Here is a 22373-nt window from a genome sequence, read left to right as displayed (position 1 = left end):
TGAGGGGATAGATTGGGAACTCATTAAATTTGCAGACGACACCAAGCTGGCAGGAATAGCCAATACTCCAGAAGATAGGCTTAAAATACAGGAGGATCTGGACAGACTCGAACACTGGGAGCTATCTAACAAAATGAAATTCAACTGTGAAACAAGTAAGGTTCTACATTTAGGCAGGAAAAATCAAATGCACAGGTATAGTATAGGTGGTACCTTGCTCAATAGTAGTAACTGTGAGAGGGATCTCGGAGTCTTAGTAGACAATCACTTCAATATGAGCCAGAAGTGTGCTGCAGCTGCCAAAAAAGCCAACACAGTGCTAGGCTGCATTAACAGAGGGATAGAATCAAGATCACGTGAAGTACTAATACCACTTTACAATGCCTTGGTAAGGCCACACCTGGAATACTGCATCCAGTTTTGGTCACCACGATGTAAAAAAGATGTTGAGACTCTAGAAAGGGTACAGAGAAGAGCAACAAAGATGATTGGGGGACTGGAGGCTAAAACATATAGGGAACGGTTGCTGGAATTGGGTATGTGTAGTTTAACAAAGAGAAGGGTGAGGGATGACATGATAACAGTGTTCCAATATCTATGGGGCTGCCACAAAGAAGAGGGAGTCAAGCTATTCTCCAAAGCTCCTGAAAGCAGGACAAGAAGCAACGGATGGAAACTAGTCAAGGAGAGAAGCAACCTAGAACTAAGGAGAAACTTCCTGACAGTTAGAACAATTAACCAGTGGAACAACCTGCCTCCAGAAGTGGTGAATGCTCCAACACTGGAGGTTTTTAAGAGGAGACTGGACAGCCATTTGCCTGAAATGGTATAGGGTTTCCTGCCTGAGCAAAGGGTTGGACTAGATGACCTCCAAGGTCCCTTCCAACTTATTATTATTATAACATCTATGCAAGTAATCTGGGTTGGGGCACATGCTGGGAGGGGCAAATGCTAGGAATGGATAAACTAGAGCAAACAGTGATTGTGCTGAATTTTCCCATTCACACATACACAACGCAGAAATATTTAACATTTTTAGATATTTTTAAATATTAAAGAACCAAATATTTACCTTGGCTGTTTTCCCAGCTGTATGACAGTCTTATGTGGCAAAGAATCTTGTGAAGACTGAGTAATATCCTACCAGCAGGGAAAGTATTTTTGGTTAATTACTGATGCAACATATGAAACAAAAATCAGTGCTAGGAATAGTCCAAGAGAGCCTGCGAACACTGGGATAAAGTAAAAACCAAACAGTTTAATGTACCAAGCTTTCGTTGGCCAACCGCCAACGTCGTCAGAGTAAAATTGCTGGAGAAGCGAGACTGCATTTATATTACTGGCATTTTTGCACTCTGCTCATAGAGCGCGTCACAAGTCTATTTGTCTCCACTGTGTGTATTGTCCTGAGCTGCCTTGCACTCGCTTTCGTGGAGTGCGGCTGTGTCTGGATGCCTGCTGTCAGGGGGAATCGTGAGCCGTTCTTTTAGCTGCGGTCAGTGCCCTCGTTACACATGCCCCCACGCCAGAAGTTTTTGGGGATTCCTCCCCTCCCTTTTGCCTGTTGCAATACGATGCCACCGTGCGACCATGAGGTCCTGATCCTGCTTTGAAGGCAAGCTCCGTCAGTGCTTGCATTGCCCGTGCTGTTCTTCTTCCCAGCTCCTAAGAGCTTGATAGGCAGGGAGCACATCCACGAGAGCGAGTGCGAGGCAGCTTAGGACAATATGGTCGGTGGAGGCAAATAGACCTGTGACACACACTATGAGCAGAGCGCAAAAACGCCAGTAATATAAATGCGGTCTCATTTCTCCAGCAATTTTACTCTGACGATGTTGGCAGTTGGCCAACAAAAGCTTGTTACATTAAACTGTTTGGTTTTTACTTTATCCTGGTGTAAGAGCATTCTGTTCTAATATTAATACACACACACACACACACACACACACACACACACAGACACACACACATATATATATATATATATATATATATATATATATATATATATATATATATATATATATATATATACATACACACATATACACACACACACACACACACGTATACATATACATATACACTGAAGAGCTTATTTCAGATTTTATTTTCAGATTGTATATTCAGTGGAAATACCACCTCTAATAGTTCACAATAAAACTACGATGTAGCAGCAAAGTTTCCAGAATATCTCCTTTGTTTTATCTCAGTTTTTTTTCTGAAGCAAAATAAAGAATTCCTTTCATTAACCCCTTTCTTTCCTATGGACAAGTATTAAACTCACAAAGATGTAGAAGTTTTCTTAAAAATTAAAATGGGCAGTTGGAAGCCAGTTTGCTTTAAAGTACTCCAGCTAGCCCCCGCCCAATCCCAATATATATAGGAAGTTATGAAAAGAGATCCTGGGAGTTTTGCATACATGCATGTATTCTGTATTCAATTCTGCTGTTCTATTTCCTGATAGAAAGACGAGTTCAAGTTTATAAATCACTGTTTAAAATCTATATTTTTTAAAAGTTATTTTTTCATCAGCACAATTTATGGCTTCTGTAACAGTAACCAAGATCATATTAGCTGCTTTGGGAAACCCACCATTGTAAAGAAAGGTGTTGCCGTGTTGTAGCTATACATTTCTGGGTCCTTTAGCATAAGAATGTGAGCAGATTCAGTGATGATCTCCTTCAAGTTCATTAATGAATGGAAAAGCCTGAGAATAAAATAAATACACCAATAATGAAGACTAAATTCAAATATTTTTGTATTAAATTTGCCATGAAATATTTTTTGTATTAAAATGGACATGCCAGCATTAGACTACTTAAAACTTAAATCAAGCAAACAAACTTAAGTGATCTAAAACACGACTCCAGATAATTAGATTCATCTTAAAGAATAAAACCTGCCAAGACACTTTAAAGCTTTTAATCCTTACCTTGTACCATAATCTACAACCACCCAATCTTTTGAAGTTCCTGTGATAGCATCATGATGCTGAAAAAGTCCCAGATTTCTTCTTGCCTCTGTCAACAATCTGTAGTAATCTACTGAAGGAAATTTTTTTGTTTTCTCAAACTTTTTGGATTGTACCACAGCCAAAGAATACAGAATTTCTGCAGCCCTGAAATAAAAGAGAATGCATATTACAGAATTATTAGCTAAACAAATATGTGTTTAGTTGGAGAACATTTGCAAGTTTGACTTCCATTTCATACAATCACTCAGTGCTGTAAGATGTGTTAGGAAAATATTTGATTAGAGGCATTATTTTGATCCTTTCATGCATGCAAAGCTCACTCCCACAGAAAAATCATAGCTTGAAAAACAAAGTCTGGGATGCATGCATTTAAGCATGAATATGTCTATCTTCTGATAGCTTAGGCCTTCTATAATGTTCTTCAATGGATAGGTGAAGTCACTGGGATTCAGGCAATGTAAATATTTTATCAACAAACAATTCCTTTAAACCTAAAATTGGATCTGACTTACTTCATTGTGCTTTTTGGCAAAATATAAATTTAAGCATTTGTCATCGTCACGATTACCATAATCTTTTGGAGTAGATGATACACGAAAAGCATTTGAAAATCCCAAAATGATGAGACAATCATTTTCTTTGGTTGTCTCTAGATTTCTACTTCCTGGGAGGGGCACAGCAAATATATTACTTCTGTATATTCACAACTTGATGAAGTAGTGTTTTGCTCATGGGAATGCTTTGCATGCACTTTTTGATTCTCACACTATTGAGCCACAACAGTTCCCCTTCCCTAAGGTCTGAGAATTTCTATTGAATGTTGCTAACTTTGAACCTGTCTGTCATAATCAGAAATAATAAAAGAAATGGATATAGTTTATATATCTTTGGAATTATGTTTTGGATGTCTTTTGTAAACCCACATTTGTAGGCTGACTAGCTATAATCATTATATCCCCCTAAACTTATTAATGGAGTGTTTTTGTTCTGCTCTATTGGGCTTCAGGATTAACTACAATGAGAAGTGGTATAAATGTACTTTAAGTTGAATGACTATTTTAAAAACTTACAATTAATGATGTAATTAAATTAACAAAAACAGTTCAGTCAGGTTGTTGAACACTTCAGAGAATGTTTAGTAGATTTAACTGCATTAACCGACAGGTGAATATGTACTTTCTCCTACAATTTTTAAGCTGTGATCTGAAAAATCCATGTGACTTTATAGCCTTTATTGCTTGACAAAGAGAAGTATTTCATTTCTGGATAGATTATTTCTTGATTTAACAGAGAAGCTACTGAACTACTCCAAGAAACAAAAAGTCAAAACAAACAAACAATTCTAGGATTTTAATACCAACCAAAGGTCATCTATTAAGAAAAGTATGAGATGTTACCAAAATGAAATTAAATTTTGGAGAAAAGAGAGACTGTGGAAGAAATAGTTCTTGAATAGAAGTACAACATAATAAAATAAATTCTGTAGAAAAATCTTCAGCTGAGATGTGACTAACGAAGTCAGTATGTTTAGTAAACATGGAGTTACTGTATTAGCTAACCTAATTGTGATTGAGAGAATGTAGAATAGAGGGTCTGGAAAACTAAACCAAACCGTTCAAGCAACATATATCCCCTTGTTTTCACCAAAAGGTAAACAAAGTAAGGTAGTTCATCATTGCAGTAGAAGGCATTAATTATCTAACAGCTTTTATAATATTCTACAATAGTTAAGATTTAGGCCAAGATTTGTTGCATGATTCCATTGTAGAATATATATGTAATAAATGCTGCTGGATTTACATAGAAATATAACAACATAATTACAGAAGCATATGTTACTTAATAGCATGAGAGCATAAATACTCAAAATTACACTATTTACCTTAAATACGATTCTAGAACTCTATCTAAGCGTTTGTAGAAAGGTCGTGACGTAAAATATCCACTCCAATAATGATGATCTCTGTCTGCATAGGTGAAGAAATCTCCGCTCAAAACAGGGAATACTGAATTACCGCTCTTTCCATCCAATTTGCCAGCTTGATGCAGCGCCTCAAAATAATCTGATAATGTTCCAAACTGAGCCTAAAGCAAATTAAAATGTGGTATAAATTCTTTACTGTGCATTCAATTATAACAGATTTTATTCTTCAAGCAAACTTTGAGAAATCTATTGTTTCACTTCTGTAGCTGTGATTTCCTCGTTATTCTAGGACGTTGGCCTACTTTAGTTTTTGTTTCTCATTTTTCTTTTCTCTATACAAAAATAACTTTTTCCATTGAAACAATAGAAAATATTTGTAGCTTGGTTTTTAGATTTTGGCAATGGTTTGCTCTCCAAGCTTGTTTCAATTTAGTTTCTGAACGTTTCATTACCAGACTAGGTAACGTCATAAGGATTTTCTTGTTCTATTTTCCTTAGCTTATAAATGTCTTATGGCATATCACTGCCAAAACCTTTTCCATTTCTGTTTCACTTTTTACCTTTGCTACTATAACTTGTTAATTTTACAATTCAACAGATGAGATGGAGAAGCCTGATGTATATATTTTGCACGCAAACCGTGAATTATCAAAATGTGGAGCACTTAATGGGGAAGATGAGACAGATGATGTAGGAACTTTCTTTTGACTTGAGGTTCCTACTTGGCATGGGTAGCTAGCTTATATCTTTTAAATTTTAAAAACTCACAATCTTATCTAGGAAAAATAATATATTTTTTTCTGATAAAACCTAAACAATTTTCCTATTACCAATCTTCTGGCTTCCCACCCTTAAGCATACATAGCTGCTGCATGAGTAGTTTTCATTGCTGATATAATTTTAGAAGACTTCATTGATCAGGTCTGCATTATGGTGTATAGCAAGTTATCTTATTAATCTACCATTCTTCTTCTGAAGATACCAGCACAATGCTTAGCATAATAAAGCAGCACCATTTATCCTAATTAATTATAAATCTATATACTGCTAAAACTCTTGCATCTATCTCATATTTTGTAACCTTTAATTAGACAAAATGTTGCATCATAGAACTAAAAGTTTGACAAAAAAAAGGTACCTCAAAAGGGCTAACTCACAAAAGGCTGGGACCTATTACTCATGAGGAAATGAAATTTGGGGATTTTTTTGGCACTGCTGCTGTTCAGTGCAGCTGCTACATGAGCCATGATCAAGATCATCCCCATTTTCAATATTGCCTGACAGCTTCCCAAAAGTCAATAGGGAATATGGAAGGCAGTGGTATCATCGCTGATATGCCTACGCTCCTTGCCTTCTTCACACTAGCAAATTCTTTGCTTGTGTGAAACTTGCAGGGAGAAAACATTAAAAGTTAAAAAAGCCTTAAAGATTTGAATGTACTGCTAGATTATATATCAAAAATTTGGAACATCATTTTGCATGCAACAAAAGCTGTATATATCTTTGTGTGTTAAACAAGCTGCAATTAGTTTACTATCCCATCTTACATTCCCATGTTTAAAATTCACTTACTTTGAATATGACATGAGTTTGTCTTAAACCATCATATCCATGATATTACTTAAAATGACATCAAAACCTTGAAGAAAACTATGTACAGAATCCCTCTCTTTTGCATAGAAGGAAAAGAAAGAAATGAGAGTTGCAGAAACCTAAACTAAAACAGTCCAGTACAAAAACTGTAACTAACACTACATTATACCTAAGGATAAATAATATGCTACCTATGTGACTATATTCTTGGAGATGTCACACAGATATGACTAAAATTGTTATGCTCCAGGCAACAAATTGTTATAATTTTAAAGCAATTGAAATAATAAATATAATCATTTCAATTAAATCCCTGAAGTCCATTATCCACAAATTTTCAAAGAATTTCAGTTGTTTTACATAGAACAGAAGTGCTTACAAATACAGTTTCCTGCATTTGAATTTAAGAAATAGCAAATCATGAAGCAGTTAATCTAGTGACTTTTCATTCAAATCTAAATCATTTCAAGGTTATATAAATTCAATGTAAGTCTACTTATATAGTTTCATTATGTTTTAGCTATGAAGTAGTAAGAGATAATTGTTTTAAAATTTGCTATTACTTTCATAAACCTTTACTTTGAGGGATTTGAAACTTAAAATATATGCAGTCTCTGTGTTTAAAGTATTTCTAGTCCAGTTAAATAAGTATGAACTCTGACATTTGGACACATTCATATTCCTAATAATTGTGTGGAAAGCCAGCACAACACATTTATCTTTAAAAATTTTAAACTGTGGTGATAATACTCTGTAAAACTATTTTAAGAGAGAGTCATATGACTGACATTTTTTTCTTTGAGCTTAGTGAAGATTTGGGGGGGAGATAGAGAGAAGATAAAGTGGTAATCTGTTCTGTTAGCTGAAGTGATTAGTGTAAAATTTTATGAAGTTACTTGAGAGTTTAATTTTCTTGGAGGAAGAAATAAACTACCTGACTTATACATAAACCATATACTGTACAATTATGTAATATACCAAGGAATAAAACTATTTCTAAATAGGTACAAATAAAGATTAAAAACTGTTAGCCAAAGACTGCAATTCCATATATTATACAACCCCATACAGCAGGGGTGTCAAACTCACCACGTCACTTAATGTGTCGTGATGTATCGTGAGTTTTTTCCCATTGCCGGAGCTGGGATGGGCGTAGTTTCAGCATGACACATCCGGCCCGCGGGCTGGCAGTTTGACACCCCTGCTATACAGGATTGCAATCAACTTACAACCATTCATGTGATGACCATCTGAAGTTACAACAGCAGTGAAAAAAGTGATTTATAACCATTTTTCACACCTTTGACAGTTGCAGCATCCCCATGGTCACATGATCAAAATTCAGATGCTTGGCAACTGGTTCACATTTGTGATGGTTGCTGTGTCCCGGGGTCACGTGATCACTTTTTGCAACCTCCTGATAAGCAAAGTCAATGGGAAAGCCAGACTTTACAACCTTGTTACTAACTTAACAGTGATTCACTTAATAGGAAAGGTTGTAAAATGGGGCAAAACTCAATAATTGTTTAGCTTAGCAACAGAAATTTTGGGCTCAATTATGCTCATATGTCAAGGACTACCTGTACACCGGAAGAATATCTCACCAGAAGCTGAGGAATCATGTTTTAAAACACTTATATATTTATTTGCCATGACAGTCCAGAAGCAAATATAAAGCTTTGACAAAATTTGTAGTGAAAAAAATAATAATGGGTGTCTTAAGACCATTGCTTCTTACCTTGACATGGAACTCAGGATGAGAATTCATATAATCAAATAACTTCTGATAATTCTGATATTGCTGATCCCATTCTGAACTTTCAGTATAGCGAAAATCATCTCCTAGTGGAGCCAATAAAATTTTGGTACGAAAAAGCTTTGACTTCTTTCTGTATTGATCTAAAATCATCCATGCCCTTAGAAATAAAAGAATAGATTTGCAAAATTTTATTGATTGAATTAAATTACTAACGTTTTAAAAAACATTTATGCAACCAAATTTGATTCCTGAGTTCATAGTGTGACTACTCCTTCTAATTAAATATGCAATCCTATGAAGGTTTATCAACATTCATTTCAATATAAAATGATAAGATCTTTAGTTTATTTATATGTAATCAGTATGACTGAGCAAACAGATTTAGAAAATCTGTATCAATGAAACGGGAACGTTCAAAATCCAGGGAATTCATCAATTTCATCAATTTTAAACTCTGTCTGTCTAATAAATCATTACAGATTATAGTTCCATTGTTCATCTATGGCTAAATTTATTCATAGCTCATTATTCTAAAACACCCACAAATTTTTTCAAGTACAATCAAGAAAAACTTGTTGAATATTGATTTATTTTATTTACTAACACTTATGTGTTACTTCACTCCCAAAAGAATAAGTTTACACAATCTTCTTCAGGTAGGTCAAGATCAAAACAGTGAAAAATAATTAAAAGTACAGGTACAATAACCCAGGCACTCAAGGAATATTCAAAACAAAATAGTGAGAAAACAAAAACAAGGAGGGTTCACTTATCGTTACTACTCTGGTATGCAAACTTCAATGCCCATGCAAAAAAGGCGTTACTACATTCTTCTGTTTTAGCAACCCTGTTGCAATAAACCAAGAGCTTTTGTCACAGAGTAGAAAAACAACTGCTCTAGGAGCACTTCAAAGAATTATGAACCCCTTCAGTTTCAGAAACTGCCAAAGTCACTCACAGCATAAAACAGAATCCAAACAAACAAACAAAAAGTTCAAATGGTAAAAAGTAAAGTACCCCATTTCTTTATATCATGCCACTAATATAAACCATTAGTTTAATTAACATATTAGGGAACAGTGAGATAATATATAATCTAGGGTCTTTCTCAAGAAGGCATTTTATTTGGTGTGACCTATTCTCCAGTCATCTGTTTCCTTACTTGCCATCTTTCTGGCTTTTCCCAGATATGTTAAATCTGCAACATTCAAACTGACTCAAAATTCCAAAGATGTAGCCCAAATGCTTTCAGTTTGGGTAATATTCTTTCAGAAGTTGACAAAGCAACTTCTGTTGTGGATGCAAATGTCTACATAGAAGACAACAGTGATTTAATGTCTAACAAAACATTGTCAACTCTTGGTTTTGTCCATACAGTACACAGAGTACATATAGTTAAGCTTATTACAAATATTTCTCAGCTCATGATCATAATTGAGCCCTGAATTATAGTAATAAATGATGCTGGTCATTAAGTGAGTCACCAAATGATCATAACTGATTTTTAAGACTTTTGTAGGAGTCATCAAGTGCAGGGCTTTTCAATCTTTTCACCCATTGTACCACTTTTAGGATATGGCAACATCTGAGTACCACCAGTCCCCTAACAAGGTGTCAAAAACTTGATGACCAAAAAAAAAAGGAAAAAAGTGATGAAGTACAGGTAGTCCTTGACTTACAACAGTTCACTAAGTGACTGTTCGGAGTTACAATGACACTGAAAAAAGTGCCCCCCAAGCCACAGCCAAGCAAGACACCTGCCTGACCGCCTGGCGGCGTTCTTCCTCCTGTCTGAGGTTTTAATTGTTGTGAGCATTTCTGTTGAGGATTGGCAGCGGGGGTGGGGTGGGGTGGGTGTTTGGTTTTTATTCCCCCCCCCCGGTCTGCTGGGTGGTTGCAGCAGGTTTTGGTCACTTCACATGACCCTGGGACACTGTGACCATCATAAATATGAATCAGTTGCCAAGCATCTGAATGTAAATCACAAGACCCTGGAGATTCTGCAACATTCCAGCTGATCGGCGCTTCGTCTGGGCTCAGCAGAAGTGCCAGGATCAGCGCCGAGCTCCAGCTGGAGCCTGGTGCTGATCCTGGTGCTTCTACTGAGCCCTGACAGCCCTGCAACTCCAGCTGTCTCTCACTCAGGCTTGTGCGGTGCTGCCACCGGTTCAGCTCATTCCTCTCCCCAATTACCACTTTTCTAGGATGGTCGTGTACCACCTGCCAGGTGCCAATGTACCACAGGTGGTACCTGTACCACTGGTTGAAAAGCCCTGATCAAGTGAATGCTACGGTCGCTAAGCGAATCCATTATACCCAATAGGCAGTTTTTGCCAGAAATTGGACGGAAAGACCAGTTTCCAGCAAAAAATGTCATAAATTACAATTGTGGAACTGTGGAATTCTACAAATGTTATGTTGTAATGCCACAATATAGATACTGAGAGAGACAGAGACTGGATCATGTTGTTGTAATGATCTGTCTAGATATGGATGTTTACAATTCCATCCAGCTACATCCAGGACAGAGAGAAGAGTAGCAAGGCTATTATTTCGGTCCTACTAACAGCTCAACCATTCTTTACTCCACCACACTTAAGACTCCTCCTCTTTCAACTGACAGTTTTAAGAATTATATTACTGAGACCACTACTGTTTTTTTAAAAATAGCCTTTTCATCTTCTGTGAATTCTTCCATCTTCCATCCTGCTAACACCTTTTTTTGTGTGTGTGTCGTTCTTTAGATCATAAGCATGAAATGGGGTGAGCCGCCTTCTTTTACTTAACTTGAAAGCTACTCTGGCATCTGGTTTTGGCTCATTAGCCAGGTAAAATGCTTGAAATAATGTTTGAAAATCCAAAGTTGCATTAGTGCAAAAAACACCTTTGTCTAATTCTAAAATGTTCACATTTTATAGTGCATTATTGTCAATCATTAATATTTTTATACATTTACCTGTGTTGAATGTTTCCGGAATGAATGGCTTCAGGAGGAACTCTCCAGGGGCAACTAACTCTTCCTCCAGGAAGTCGCTTAAAATCAAACTGGCAGCAGATTTTAGGATCTGGTCCACAAGTGTGAGGAACGTCATAGCTATAGAAAGGCATCATGTGGCAGAGAATATCTGTATCAGATCCCAAATCTAAAATTAAAATACCAAGATACATATAAAAATAAATACTTTTATGTACATCATAAACCAGACCTCTCAGAATCCATAACCCAAGTTTAGGGCCTTAGAGAGTTTTTCTTCCATCACCAATTAATTCCAAAAATACTTTTCTTTTTCCTTTTTATTATAAGCCATCTGTCATCTAATAAAATATACATTATATGTCTTTCCTCTTTGTCATTCTCAAGATCCATGGATCATGTCATGTCACAAGAAAACAATATTCTATCTTATCAGATGACAGAATTAAATATTAAATTGCATTCACATACTATATACTCATTTTCCAGTTTACAATCAAGATTACAATTGACAATCATATATAAATGGAAACTATTTTTTATTTAATAGGTATACTGAGAGGTAACACAAGCTTATAATCTGTGCTATTTCATACTAGTGTACCCTGAAAGCATACTAGCTGGTTGCTTTCACAGATTTAACAATGAATGCTGTATGCCAAGAATTCACATGCACTGAATTTCAAACTGTTCATATCATTTCACCCTACTAGTTGAATGATTCTCGATAATATGAGATATCCAAAATGATAGTCAAGTACTTCAGGACTACTATGTGCAGAGAAGTCTAATAGTCTTATGTACTATGAATTTTAAAAGAAATGTAGTAATGCTGGATAAAGCATACTGCAGAGTACCAGAATGTCTTAGAAAAGTCAAACAGAAAATCAGCTAAAACAGGTTTAAGAAGCAAAGATGTAAACCTTGGAGAAATCTATCTTAAAAAACTTGGAAACATTACTCAATTTAGGTACTTGACTATAAGTAGAATTGTGCTTCTTTTATTAGTACTTCCAAAAACTGATTAGAAAGTTTGTTCCCATCCCATTTATTTAGAAATAAATAAAAACAGAAAATAATGAAGTCAACTATCTTCCTATTTTGCTAACACAAATTTGACAGCATAACTTACACTATAGTACAAAATGATAATAAAGAAGTCTATTCGGAGCTTGTTTATTTGTGCCAGAAACATCACAATTAAAATAAGGCACACTATATGACAAAGTATAAAATACAAGATTATTCAGAGCTGACACTACATTACGCAGGGCAACAGACACTGTAGTAGAAAAAGTTAATTCCTTGCAAGAATTTAAACATAATTATGTATTTTGTAGTTCATTTATCACCAAGATCTTCATAGTATCGAAGTACATATTTAAAGGAATTAAAACTATACTCTCATTTGCAGTATTCAGTTTTGAAATTTACACTCCTTTACTTAGAGAATGAAAGGTAGTATTTTTCTAAGAGTTTAACACTATGAAATTCTGGCAAAACAAACTAATGGCTTTTAGCAAATGAAAAGCAACTAGCAGTTAGAAAACTCACAAGTAAAAAAAATTAAGCATAACCTCAACTGGAAAGCTCTCAGCATTTTATACCATGCTAAATCTAAAAATGCTAGGAAGTTACTGGAAGCTTGACATTCAAACAAATCAGCCATTAATAGATACATAGAAATAAACCATATTTACACACCATTCAACAGAGACAATAAAGAAGCTAAGAAGGAAACAAAAACAGCAGAACACATCCTTTTCAGCAGCCACCACTGATTAAGCAAGGATTATCACCAAACAATCAAGGAGAAAACAATACTTAATCAAGGAATGATCAAGGAGAAAGCCACACCCCCACCCAACCTGGCAGGCCAAACTACTATGTATAAACAAGCAGCAAACTTTACCTTATGTTGAGGATATAGCTTAGTTGGGTAATGAAATGTCTGCAAGCAAACAACCAAGCTCAGAGAGCACCAAGGACTCCAAAGTTGCAATGAGCTCATATAAAAGTAATACTTACCCCAATTCTGTCTCCAAAAAAATTCTAGTGCCTTCTGGGTTGCAAGATGTTTTTTAACTGAATAATGAACTCTCTGTATCAGCATATTGGAAAATCCAGCACGTTTTAGAAGATAAGCCATAGTTGGTGAATGTCCAAATGGATCAATCGCCCAGCCAGATTTTGGCTTTACTCCTAGTAAAAAGAATGTGTGTTGAAAACAACATAACGCCAGGCTATATAAACACAAAACATTTATACTTACACATTAACACGGGATCCCCAATATTTGGGGACTGGTGCACAAATTGGAATGGTTGGCATATAGTCAATTCTAAAGCAAACGAAAACTCCCAAAAGGTAAACTGTTGCCTCATATATTCAAAAGAAAGCTTTGTGTTGTTTTTTTTCCAGTGGAACAGGAAGCTTAATCACAAGGGTGAGGAAGAAACTGGTTAGAGAACCCAAGTTTGAAGCAAAAGTGCTATCTAACCCCCAAATGTAAAATTACATATTTTTTTTCTACAAACACACACAAATTATCACATTTCCCAAGAAATTAGAGACACTAAAAAAAAGGCAGGCATACAAAATGAATGCTAAGTCTTGACTTCCTACCATTTATATTTTTAAAGAATAAAAATAAGTCTTTGAAGTAAGTCTTTTACAGTTTCATTTAAAAAAATGAAATAATAAAGCATTAGGAGGATGAGGCACCTTATGGAACAGCCTGTGAACATGGTGGGTTCCAACGTTTAATGTCTCATCTCAGAAAATTTCAAAACCACTCTCTTCTCAACTTGAATAATCGACAATAGACAAAAAACTAGCACTGAAAACTCATATTATTATTATACTAATCCAGAAGCCATATTCAGTTTGTTGCAACAAAATTTAAGAGATGGGTTCTCCAAACATTTTTATTGACATCTGTTTTTTTTACTATAAACCTAGTTAAGTACATTTATTTTGTCAATTGTGGTTTGGCAATTTACAAAGGAAAATAATTGATTCATTCATCATTTAAACCTTTATACTCAAAAGGAAGAGTTGGCAAAGCTCACAAGACAAAAATTATGTGGACCTACCTACAGCTTTGTCTAGCCACTGATGTCCTTCTATCAATTGGTCAATTAAAGCAAAATAATGAGGAGAAGCTTCATCAGGCATGACCCAACCTCCTGTTACAATTTCAAACTGGCCATCTTCTATTAACCTGAAAGATGTTTACATTTTAAACCATTTGTAATATTTCTTGTTTATAAATAATAATCTTTAAATACCGATAGTAAGTAAAGTACTTTATTTCTCAAAAAAGAAAACCACACATCATTTATTAGAAAAATGCATGATAACTTCATTTACAAGCTAGTATGAAGACTATTTGAATTTGGGAGGAAAAATAGAACAGACTCTAAGAATAACTCTGCACCCTTAAAATTGGGATTGGGGAATGAATATACTCTCTGGTTGTTGGCTTCTGCTTTAACTCTTCAACAGATAACTTAGTTTCTTTTTAAGAAACTAGGAAACATGATTGCATGGATCAGGAGATAAGGATAAATGCACCTGTACATGCAGGTGTAGAGTGACATTTGTTGATATGAGATGCAGAGACTACAACTGAAGCAATTAGATCTTGTGGTAAGGCTATTACAGTTCCTTTACCTTGTTCCATTTTTTTTGTTCCATCTCTTTCTTTCCTTTTATTACACTGACTTGGGAAATATGGATTTAATTATGATACTATGTCTGTTGGAAGAAACCTGTCTGTTTTATTAAATGTCTAGAGTAAGTGAATATTAATAATGGAGTTTCAGTAGACAGCCAAATTATTATTTCATTGTAAATTTCTGTTTTGAACTGAACAAGCATCACTATTATGACCTTAGCTATAACTAACATTTCTACTACAAATTGTTCACTTAGGAAGCTTGGTAATTTAATCGTAACATTAAAAAGAAATTAAGCTAAATTATACTTTAAGAAATAAAGGCCAAGACTAGTTATGCATTAGAATACTGTAATTTATAAACCTATACAAAAATGGGTTACAGTGACAATGAATACTGATGCGGTTTCACATGACTAGGGTGTATGGTAGGTTGAAAGAAAATATATACATGCAATATTAAAACATACCAACCTTTTCACAGCATCCTTCTTCTGACTATCTATTCCATCCCACCACTTTGAAAAATAAGAGATTTCAGACCACATAAATTTCCTTCCTTTATCTTCTTGAAGTTTAAGAACCATGTTATTGAGAATGTGCTGTGTCTGATCTCTGAAGTAGTCATCAAATGTCTTCAGCCAACCTATTAAACATAATATCACATGCTGAAAAAATTAAACTGAATACATTGAGATAATATCAGGGTTTCCCAAAAAAACTATTTTTTTCATAACAAAAAATGACTATGACTAAAAAACCTAGACAGTAACAAAAAGTAGCCTTTGACTGTTTAGCAAACTTGAATTGAAAAAATAAGAAAACAGGTTTTTTTTTTTGAAGTATATCTATATTTAAAATAACTTGGAAACATTTTGAAAGCATAAAGTATGGTGAAAATGCTAATATCTTACTGAGGAAGTCAATTGCCCTAAATTTTAAAGTGGAAGAAAGTATTAATTTTTATTTAATATTAATAAAAAGTACCAAGGGGGTTCACTTCAGGTCAACTGCCTTTTGTTACAAACAACTTAAGCAATATGTGCGTTTTGGATTTGTTTCATTACTCCAGCCATATCAGTAAGGGGAAGACAAACGCATGAAGATAATTTTTTTTGTTTTCCTAGAAGCTCCTGAAAACTATGTCATTCTTAACCCTTTCATAGAATTCTGGGAACAAAATGGTGGCCAACAAGAGATAAAATCATCCTGTTACTGCTGCAACCACAAACAATTAAGACAAAAAAACCCTCCACAAAATCAATGCAAATGGAAACAAGTGTTATATAAAAAAATCAATAAAAAATTAAATGTAATTTTATTAAATGAAAAATGAAGCTAATTTAAGTCTTTGAGATTCCATTTACTTCTGTATCAAATGAAAATTATTTTCTTACACTAGAAACTAAGTAGTTATGAATCTCTTCAGAACAGAATTTCTGAAAGTCACTGAATTTTCTAAAAGAAAAGAATGGGACATAAAATTAATGTATGCTTAGACACATATGAGATCCCAAATATCAAAAATTTCAAAAGGCCACAATTTGAACACAAAGAGGAATATAAAATACTAATCTAAACGGAATGAAATGTATGAGCAAACTTAAGAACTGAGTTAAAATTGCTAAAATTGCTAAAAAATTGCTAAAAAGTTGGTTTATTTTCAGAGTCTACAATATTTGTGACTACTGTATCTATCTGAATTGTACAATAATCTTTCATCAGGAATAAAAATAGTGGCTTGATTGTTCTAAAACAGAAGAACATACAAACATTTGTCTTTTTGATATAGGGACAACAAAAAGTCAGGTAACCATTATGTTGAAGAAATAACTAAAAAATAAATGTCAAGTATTTATCAGAATTTCTGGAACAGTAAAGCAAAGCAGAACCAAAATGAAATAGATGGTATATCCTGCCAATACATTGCTACTTGGCTTTGTCTAATATGCCCTCTTTTGGTTAAATTAACTACTAAAGGCAAACATAATAGGATTAGGATTAGGATTTTTCTTGGTTTTACTCTTGAAATTTCCTTTGTAAAACAAAATAATAAACAAAAGCAATTTTTTTATCCTTATGAACCTCTCTCAAATTTGCTCCCTTTCAGGTTTTGTCCTTTATTTTCTCCATGATAATATGGTCATTGTAATTATGCAAGATTCAGGCCACAGATTTAAACTTCCACAGATATCCCACAATGTCAAATACGTTTATTAAATGCAAGGATTTAGCTGTACAGTAATGAGAGAGCAATAACTGTTACTAAGTTGATGAATGATGGCATCTGTACTTAACATTTCAATTATTCTTTCAAATAATTTAAATCTTTGAACAAACTACTTGAATATGCAATTGGGTTTTAGCTAATATGGCATAACTCTTAATGTAATGTGCAAAGAGGCTATTGTATTATGTGAGACCATTTAAATAAGATTGAATTGATTGAAGCAAAAGCCTGAATCTTCTATAAATCAGGTTTCAGGCTTAAGATATTGCAGAGTATTTTTTTGGTTTTAGAATACTATTATTCCTGAATACAAAAAGGCAATGAAATATCAAGTGAACAGTTCAAGGTTTTCACATCAAGATGTTAAGAATGTAGTTTGCCACTCTTTACTATAGAAAGTGGCAAGAATGAACATCCAAAAGAAATAACATAAAATCTTTTACGGTCTAGCAGAAAGTAAATGCAATATTTTTACTTAAAAATATTCCTCAAAATAAAATAAAGATATTTACTCAAAATAAAAAAAAGTCTTTTTGGCATTCACCCTCATTTGAGCCTATTGTCTGCCAAATGCCAAATTTACTGACTACTGCCTGGCAGCCAATGCCTGCAAAACCATATTGTGCAATCTCTCTTTATTCTGAACTGTAAAATCCAGTCCACTGCTTTGTTTGTTGGTGGTAGGCTGAAAGATTAAAACAGATTATTCTTGCAAACAGAAATTGTTGTGAATTTGTAATAACAGCTTGGTATGTCATTGGTCTCTCATTTTTGCTCATTTGGTTATTTCTGTACAATTTGTACTGAAATCTAGCCAGCTAGAGTGATTACTTGCTGACTCTGTAACCCATAAAGTATTTTTAGTAGTGGTGGAATCAAGGAAAATATATTAATAAAAAAGAACTATATGATGATAAAACATTATGTTTCATGGAGCTGAGGACACAAATATGATTGCCCCAAACATATTTTGAAGCTTTCTGAAATGTTACCTGGATCATTATGTGAGTGAGGTACAACAAAAACTTGAAGTGGTTTATCATCCCACTCATGTTCGTCATAAGTGATGTCAAACCCTTGCTTCCAAACTCCACCATCTGGATTATCAAAAGGAAGAATGTCATAGACTTTCAGCATCTAAAATGCATAAAAAGAATAGATGACATATAAACTTAAGAGGCTGATGCACGTAGCCCTGCAAGTATGGTTATGACCACTAATTTACTATTAAACAAAGTTCAAACAAATCATTGAGAGCCACTTTGATCTGGTAATTAATGACTCTATTAGAAATGAGGCGGCCATGAGTTCTAGCCTTGCCTTAGGCAAAAAGATGACTGGGTAACTTTGAGTCAGTCACCCTCTCTCAGTCCTAGGAAGCAAGCAAGGACAACCACAGATTTATCCAGGCAGTTGATTCAGCAAAGATCCTAAGGCATAGATAGATAGATAGATAGATAGATAGATAGATAGATAGATAGATAGATAGATAGATAGATAGATAGATAGATAGATAGATAGATAGATAGATAGATAGATAGATGATTGATAGATAGATAGATAGATAGATAGATAGACAGACGGATGGATAGATAGATATAGATAGATGATAGATAGATACAGACACTCATTCCAAAGTTCTGTTTGAATACTCCAAAGAATACTTTCCATAGATTTTATATATTATTTGTCTAGATATCATAAATTAAATATTGTACATATGTGATCAGCCTTGACAGTCTGAAATACGCCACCCATCACCTTTTATAAACATACACATATTTTATATCCAACATTCCTATTGCTCAACTAATTCTTCCTACTACCATTAAAACACACACCACAAACATATATATATTGTGCACATAAAAATATTCAAGTATCACTTAACATAACACTAATGATCATGAATAAATAATATTCAGCCTTTAATACAGCTTCAGTTAAGCCATATTTATTAAATTAAATCTACCAATAACATGCAAAACAATCAGGTATAATTCAAATTTTCATTGAAAGTCAAAACAATTTTAGTAGTTTTTAATATTATTTTAATCTATTTTTTAAAAAAAATTAACTATTTTTATTTGTTTTATAATTTGCAAATCACCCAGAGTCACCTTGTAGGGGACATGGGTGGCATGAAAATTTAATAAATAAAAATAAATTAATAAAAATGAATTACAAATAAAGTAAAAACAGACAATACAAAGTTTCCACCTAAACTGACAGACCAATACATAAGTCTACTGAGAAACAAAGTTAAGTTTTCTGGCACTTAATCTGAGCAAATGGGATTCTCTCTTTCTACTTTTTTAAGGATTTAATAAATTTCTTATCAGAAGAATTTAGCTAATTCTTAGAAATTCTGATAAATTATTCCTAGGAAAAATAATACTAATTCTAATAATACTAATACTAATAATAAATAATAATAGTTGGAAGGGACCTTGGAGGTCATCTAGTCCAACCCCTTGCTCAGGCAGGAAACCCTATACCATTTCAGACAAATGGCTGTCCAGTTTCTTCTTAAAAACTTCCAGTGTTGAAGCATTCACAACTTCTGGAGGCGGGTTGTTTCACTGATTAATTGTTCTGTCAGGAAATTTCTCCTTAGTTCTAGGTTGCTTCTCTCCTTGACTAGTTTCCATCCATTGCTTCTTGTCCTGCCTTCCGGTGCTTTGGAGAATAGCTTGACTCCCTCTTCTTTGTGGTAGCCCCTGAGATATTGGAACACTGCTATCATGTCACCCCTCATCCTTCTCTTCATTAAACTAGACATACCCAGTTCCAGTAACTGTTTCGTATATGTTTTAGCCTCCAGTCCCCTAATCATCTTTGTTGCTCTTCTCTGTACTATTTCTAGAGTCTCAAAATCTTTTTTTTTAATGTATAGTGCTGCCCAAACTGAATTCTCCTCTTTCGCATGCACATATAACACATACCCCAAACTTTTGCAATTGGAGAAAAAATACTAAACAAGCAAAATAATTAAAAGAAGCTTAAAAGCCAATGCTTTTTATATGCATTATATATGTATTTGCCTACAAAACATTATTACCAAGGTTGCAATTTCACTGATATACAGGAAACGTTAGGCACAGACAATTTGCAGTGGAATTCTATTAGAAAATACCAACAATGTATACTGGTTCTGTTTGCAATTTTGAAACATGTTTCTTGCTCTGAAAAGCTACTTTACTATCAAAAAGGTTCTTCCTTAACCCCTTGAATTCTGTGTAACTTTATTCTTTGTAGTAGCTGCATCCATTTGAAAATGTTTCAAGACCCTTTTGAACTGGTTTTGACATGCTTCTACCAGAGTAGTAGATATGTGAGAGGCTCTATTGTATGCCTCAATCCAGAGGCCTACTAGGAACCTATCTGCCTCTTTGAGTGAGGGTAGTTTCCCCGCCGCCTTGAAAGAGGCGGTGGTGAGACCTCTCCTCAAGAAGCCTGCCTTGGACCCGGCTGTGTTAAATAACTTTCGTCCGGTCTCCAACCTTCGCTTTCTTGCGAAGGTTGTTGAGAGTGTGGTGGCGCATCAGCTCCCTCTGGTCCTGGATGAAGCGGATTATCTAGACCCGTACCAATCGGGCTTCAGGCCCGGGTACAGCACGGAGACGGCATTGGTCGCGCTGGTGAATGATCTCTGGAGGGCTCGGGACAGGGGATATTCCTCTGTCCTAGTCCTATTAGACCTCTCAGCGGCTTTCGATACCATCAACCATGGTATCCTGCTGCGGCGTCTCAGGGGATTGGGAGTGGGAGGCACGGTTCTTCAGTGGTTCTCCTCCTATCTCCTGGGACGCTCGCAGTCAGTGTTGGCAGGGGGGCAGAGGTTGACCGCGAGGCCTCTCGTTTGTGGAGTTCCTCAGGGGTCGGTCCTCTCGCCTCTCCTGTTCAACATCTACATGAAACCGCTGGGTGAGATCATTCGTGGCTTTGGAGTTGGGTATCATCAGTATGCTGATGATACCCAGCTTTTCATTTCGACCCCAAACCACCCCAGTGATGCCCTTGACGTGATGTCCCGTTGCCTGGAGGCAGTCCGGGTCTGGATGGGGAGGAACAGGCTTCGACTCAACCCTGACAAGACTGAGTGGCTGTGCGTACCGGCATCTCGGGATATTCAGGATATCCCACCCCTCTCTATGGGGGGTGAGTTATTACCCCCTGTGGATAGGGCTCGCAACTTGGGAGTCCTCCTAGATTCACAGCTTTCCCTAGAAGACCATATAGTAGCTGTGACTAGGGGGGCCTTTGCCCAGGTCCGCCTGGTGCACCAGTTGCGGCCCTATCTAGACCGGGATGCCTTACGTACGGTCACTCATGCGCTCGTGACCTCTTGTCTTGACTACTGCAATGCTCTCTACATGGGGCTACCCTTGAAGACCACTCGGAGGCTCCAACTGGTACAGAATGCAGCCGCGAGAGTTGTGTTGGGAGTTTCCCGACACTCCCATGTTACACCTTTGCTCCGCGAGCTGCATTGGCTTCCAGTTGTCTTCCGGGTGAGGTTCAAGGTGTTAGTAATGACCTACAAAGCCCTACATGGCATGGGTCCGGAATACCTCGGGGACCACCTGCGGCCGGCGTCAACTTCCCTCCGCCCAGTACGCTCCCACAGAGAGGGCCTCCTCAGGGTGCCACCGGTCAAAGAATGCCGACTGGTGGCCCCCAGGGGGAGGGCGTTCTCTGTGGGCGCGCCGGATTTATGGAACCATCTTCCGGTCGAGCTCCGGATGGCGCCTGATCTCCGCTCCTTCTGGCGCGATCTTAAAACCCATCTTTTTGAACTAGCTGGCCTGGCCTGATGGGATGGGGTTGGATTTTATAAATTGGTCTTAACTTTTAATCTGTATTAATTTATTACGGGCATTGTTGTTTAATTACTTTTTAATAATTTTTAATTTTTGTATCTTGTTTTTATTATGTATTGCCCTGTTCACCGCCCTGAGTCCTTCGGGAGAAGGGCGGTATACAAATTAAATTAATAATAATAATAATAATAATAATAATAATAATAATAATAATAATAATAACCACTAACTGCAATGCTTGAGTTCTTAAACTTCATTAGTGTCCCTATAAGCACTTGCTATTTTTTTTATTTACAAGTTATATAACTGCCTATTGTACATTAACTTTGGATAACTAACAATGAGAGAATATAGAAGCAACAATCAAAAAAACCTCTGTATTTTTTTAAAAAATAATAATTAAAAACACATTAA

At 35.6% G+C, this 22373-nt stretch overlaps 1 protein-coding gene across 3 annotated transcripts in view; it reads right to left on the bottom strand.

Annotated features, from left to right (window-relative positions):
• The window catches only part of MAN2A1 (mannosidase alpha class 2A member 1), a 65175-nt gene that overhangs the window by 28610 nt on the left and 14192 nt on the right, over positions 1–22373 (bottom strand). For all 3 annotated transcript variants that reach the window (XM_081317843.1, XM_081317845.1, XM_081317844.1), the window contains 10 exons: positions 18129–18273; positions 15381–15552; positions 14323–14450; positions 13256–13429; positions 11210–11396; positions 8233–8410; positions 4860–5062; positions 2936–3121; positions 2596–2710; positions 1073–1140 (listed from right to left, as the gene is read on the bottom strand). In XM_081317843.1, the coding sequence (XP_081173969.1) occupies positions 1073–1140; positions 2596–2710; positions 2936–3121; positions 4860–5062; positions 8233–8410; positions 11210–11396; positions 13256–13429; positions 14323–14450; positions 15381–15552; positions 18129–18273 (1556 nt within the window). The remainder of the gene's footprint in view (positions 1–1072; positions 1141–2595; positions 2711–2935; positions 3122–4859; positions 5063–8232; positions 8411–11209; positions 11397–13255; positions 13430–14322; positions 14451–15380; positions 15553–18128; positions 18274–22373) is intronic.

Source organism: Vipera berus, assembly GCF_964194415.1.
Source record: "Vipera berus genome assembly, chromosome: 2".
Taxonomy (NCBI): domain Eukaryota; kingdom Metazoa; phylum Chordata; class Lepidosauria; order Squamata; family Viperidae; genus Vipera; species Vipera berus.
The sequence above is the reverse complement of the archived record's forward strand: the minus strand, read 5'-3'. Positions and strand labels throughout refer to the sequence as shown.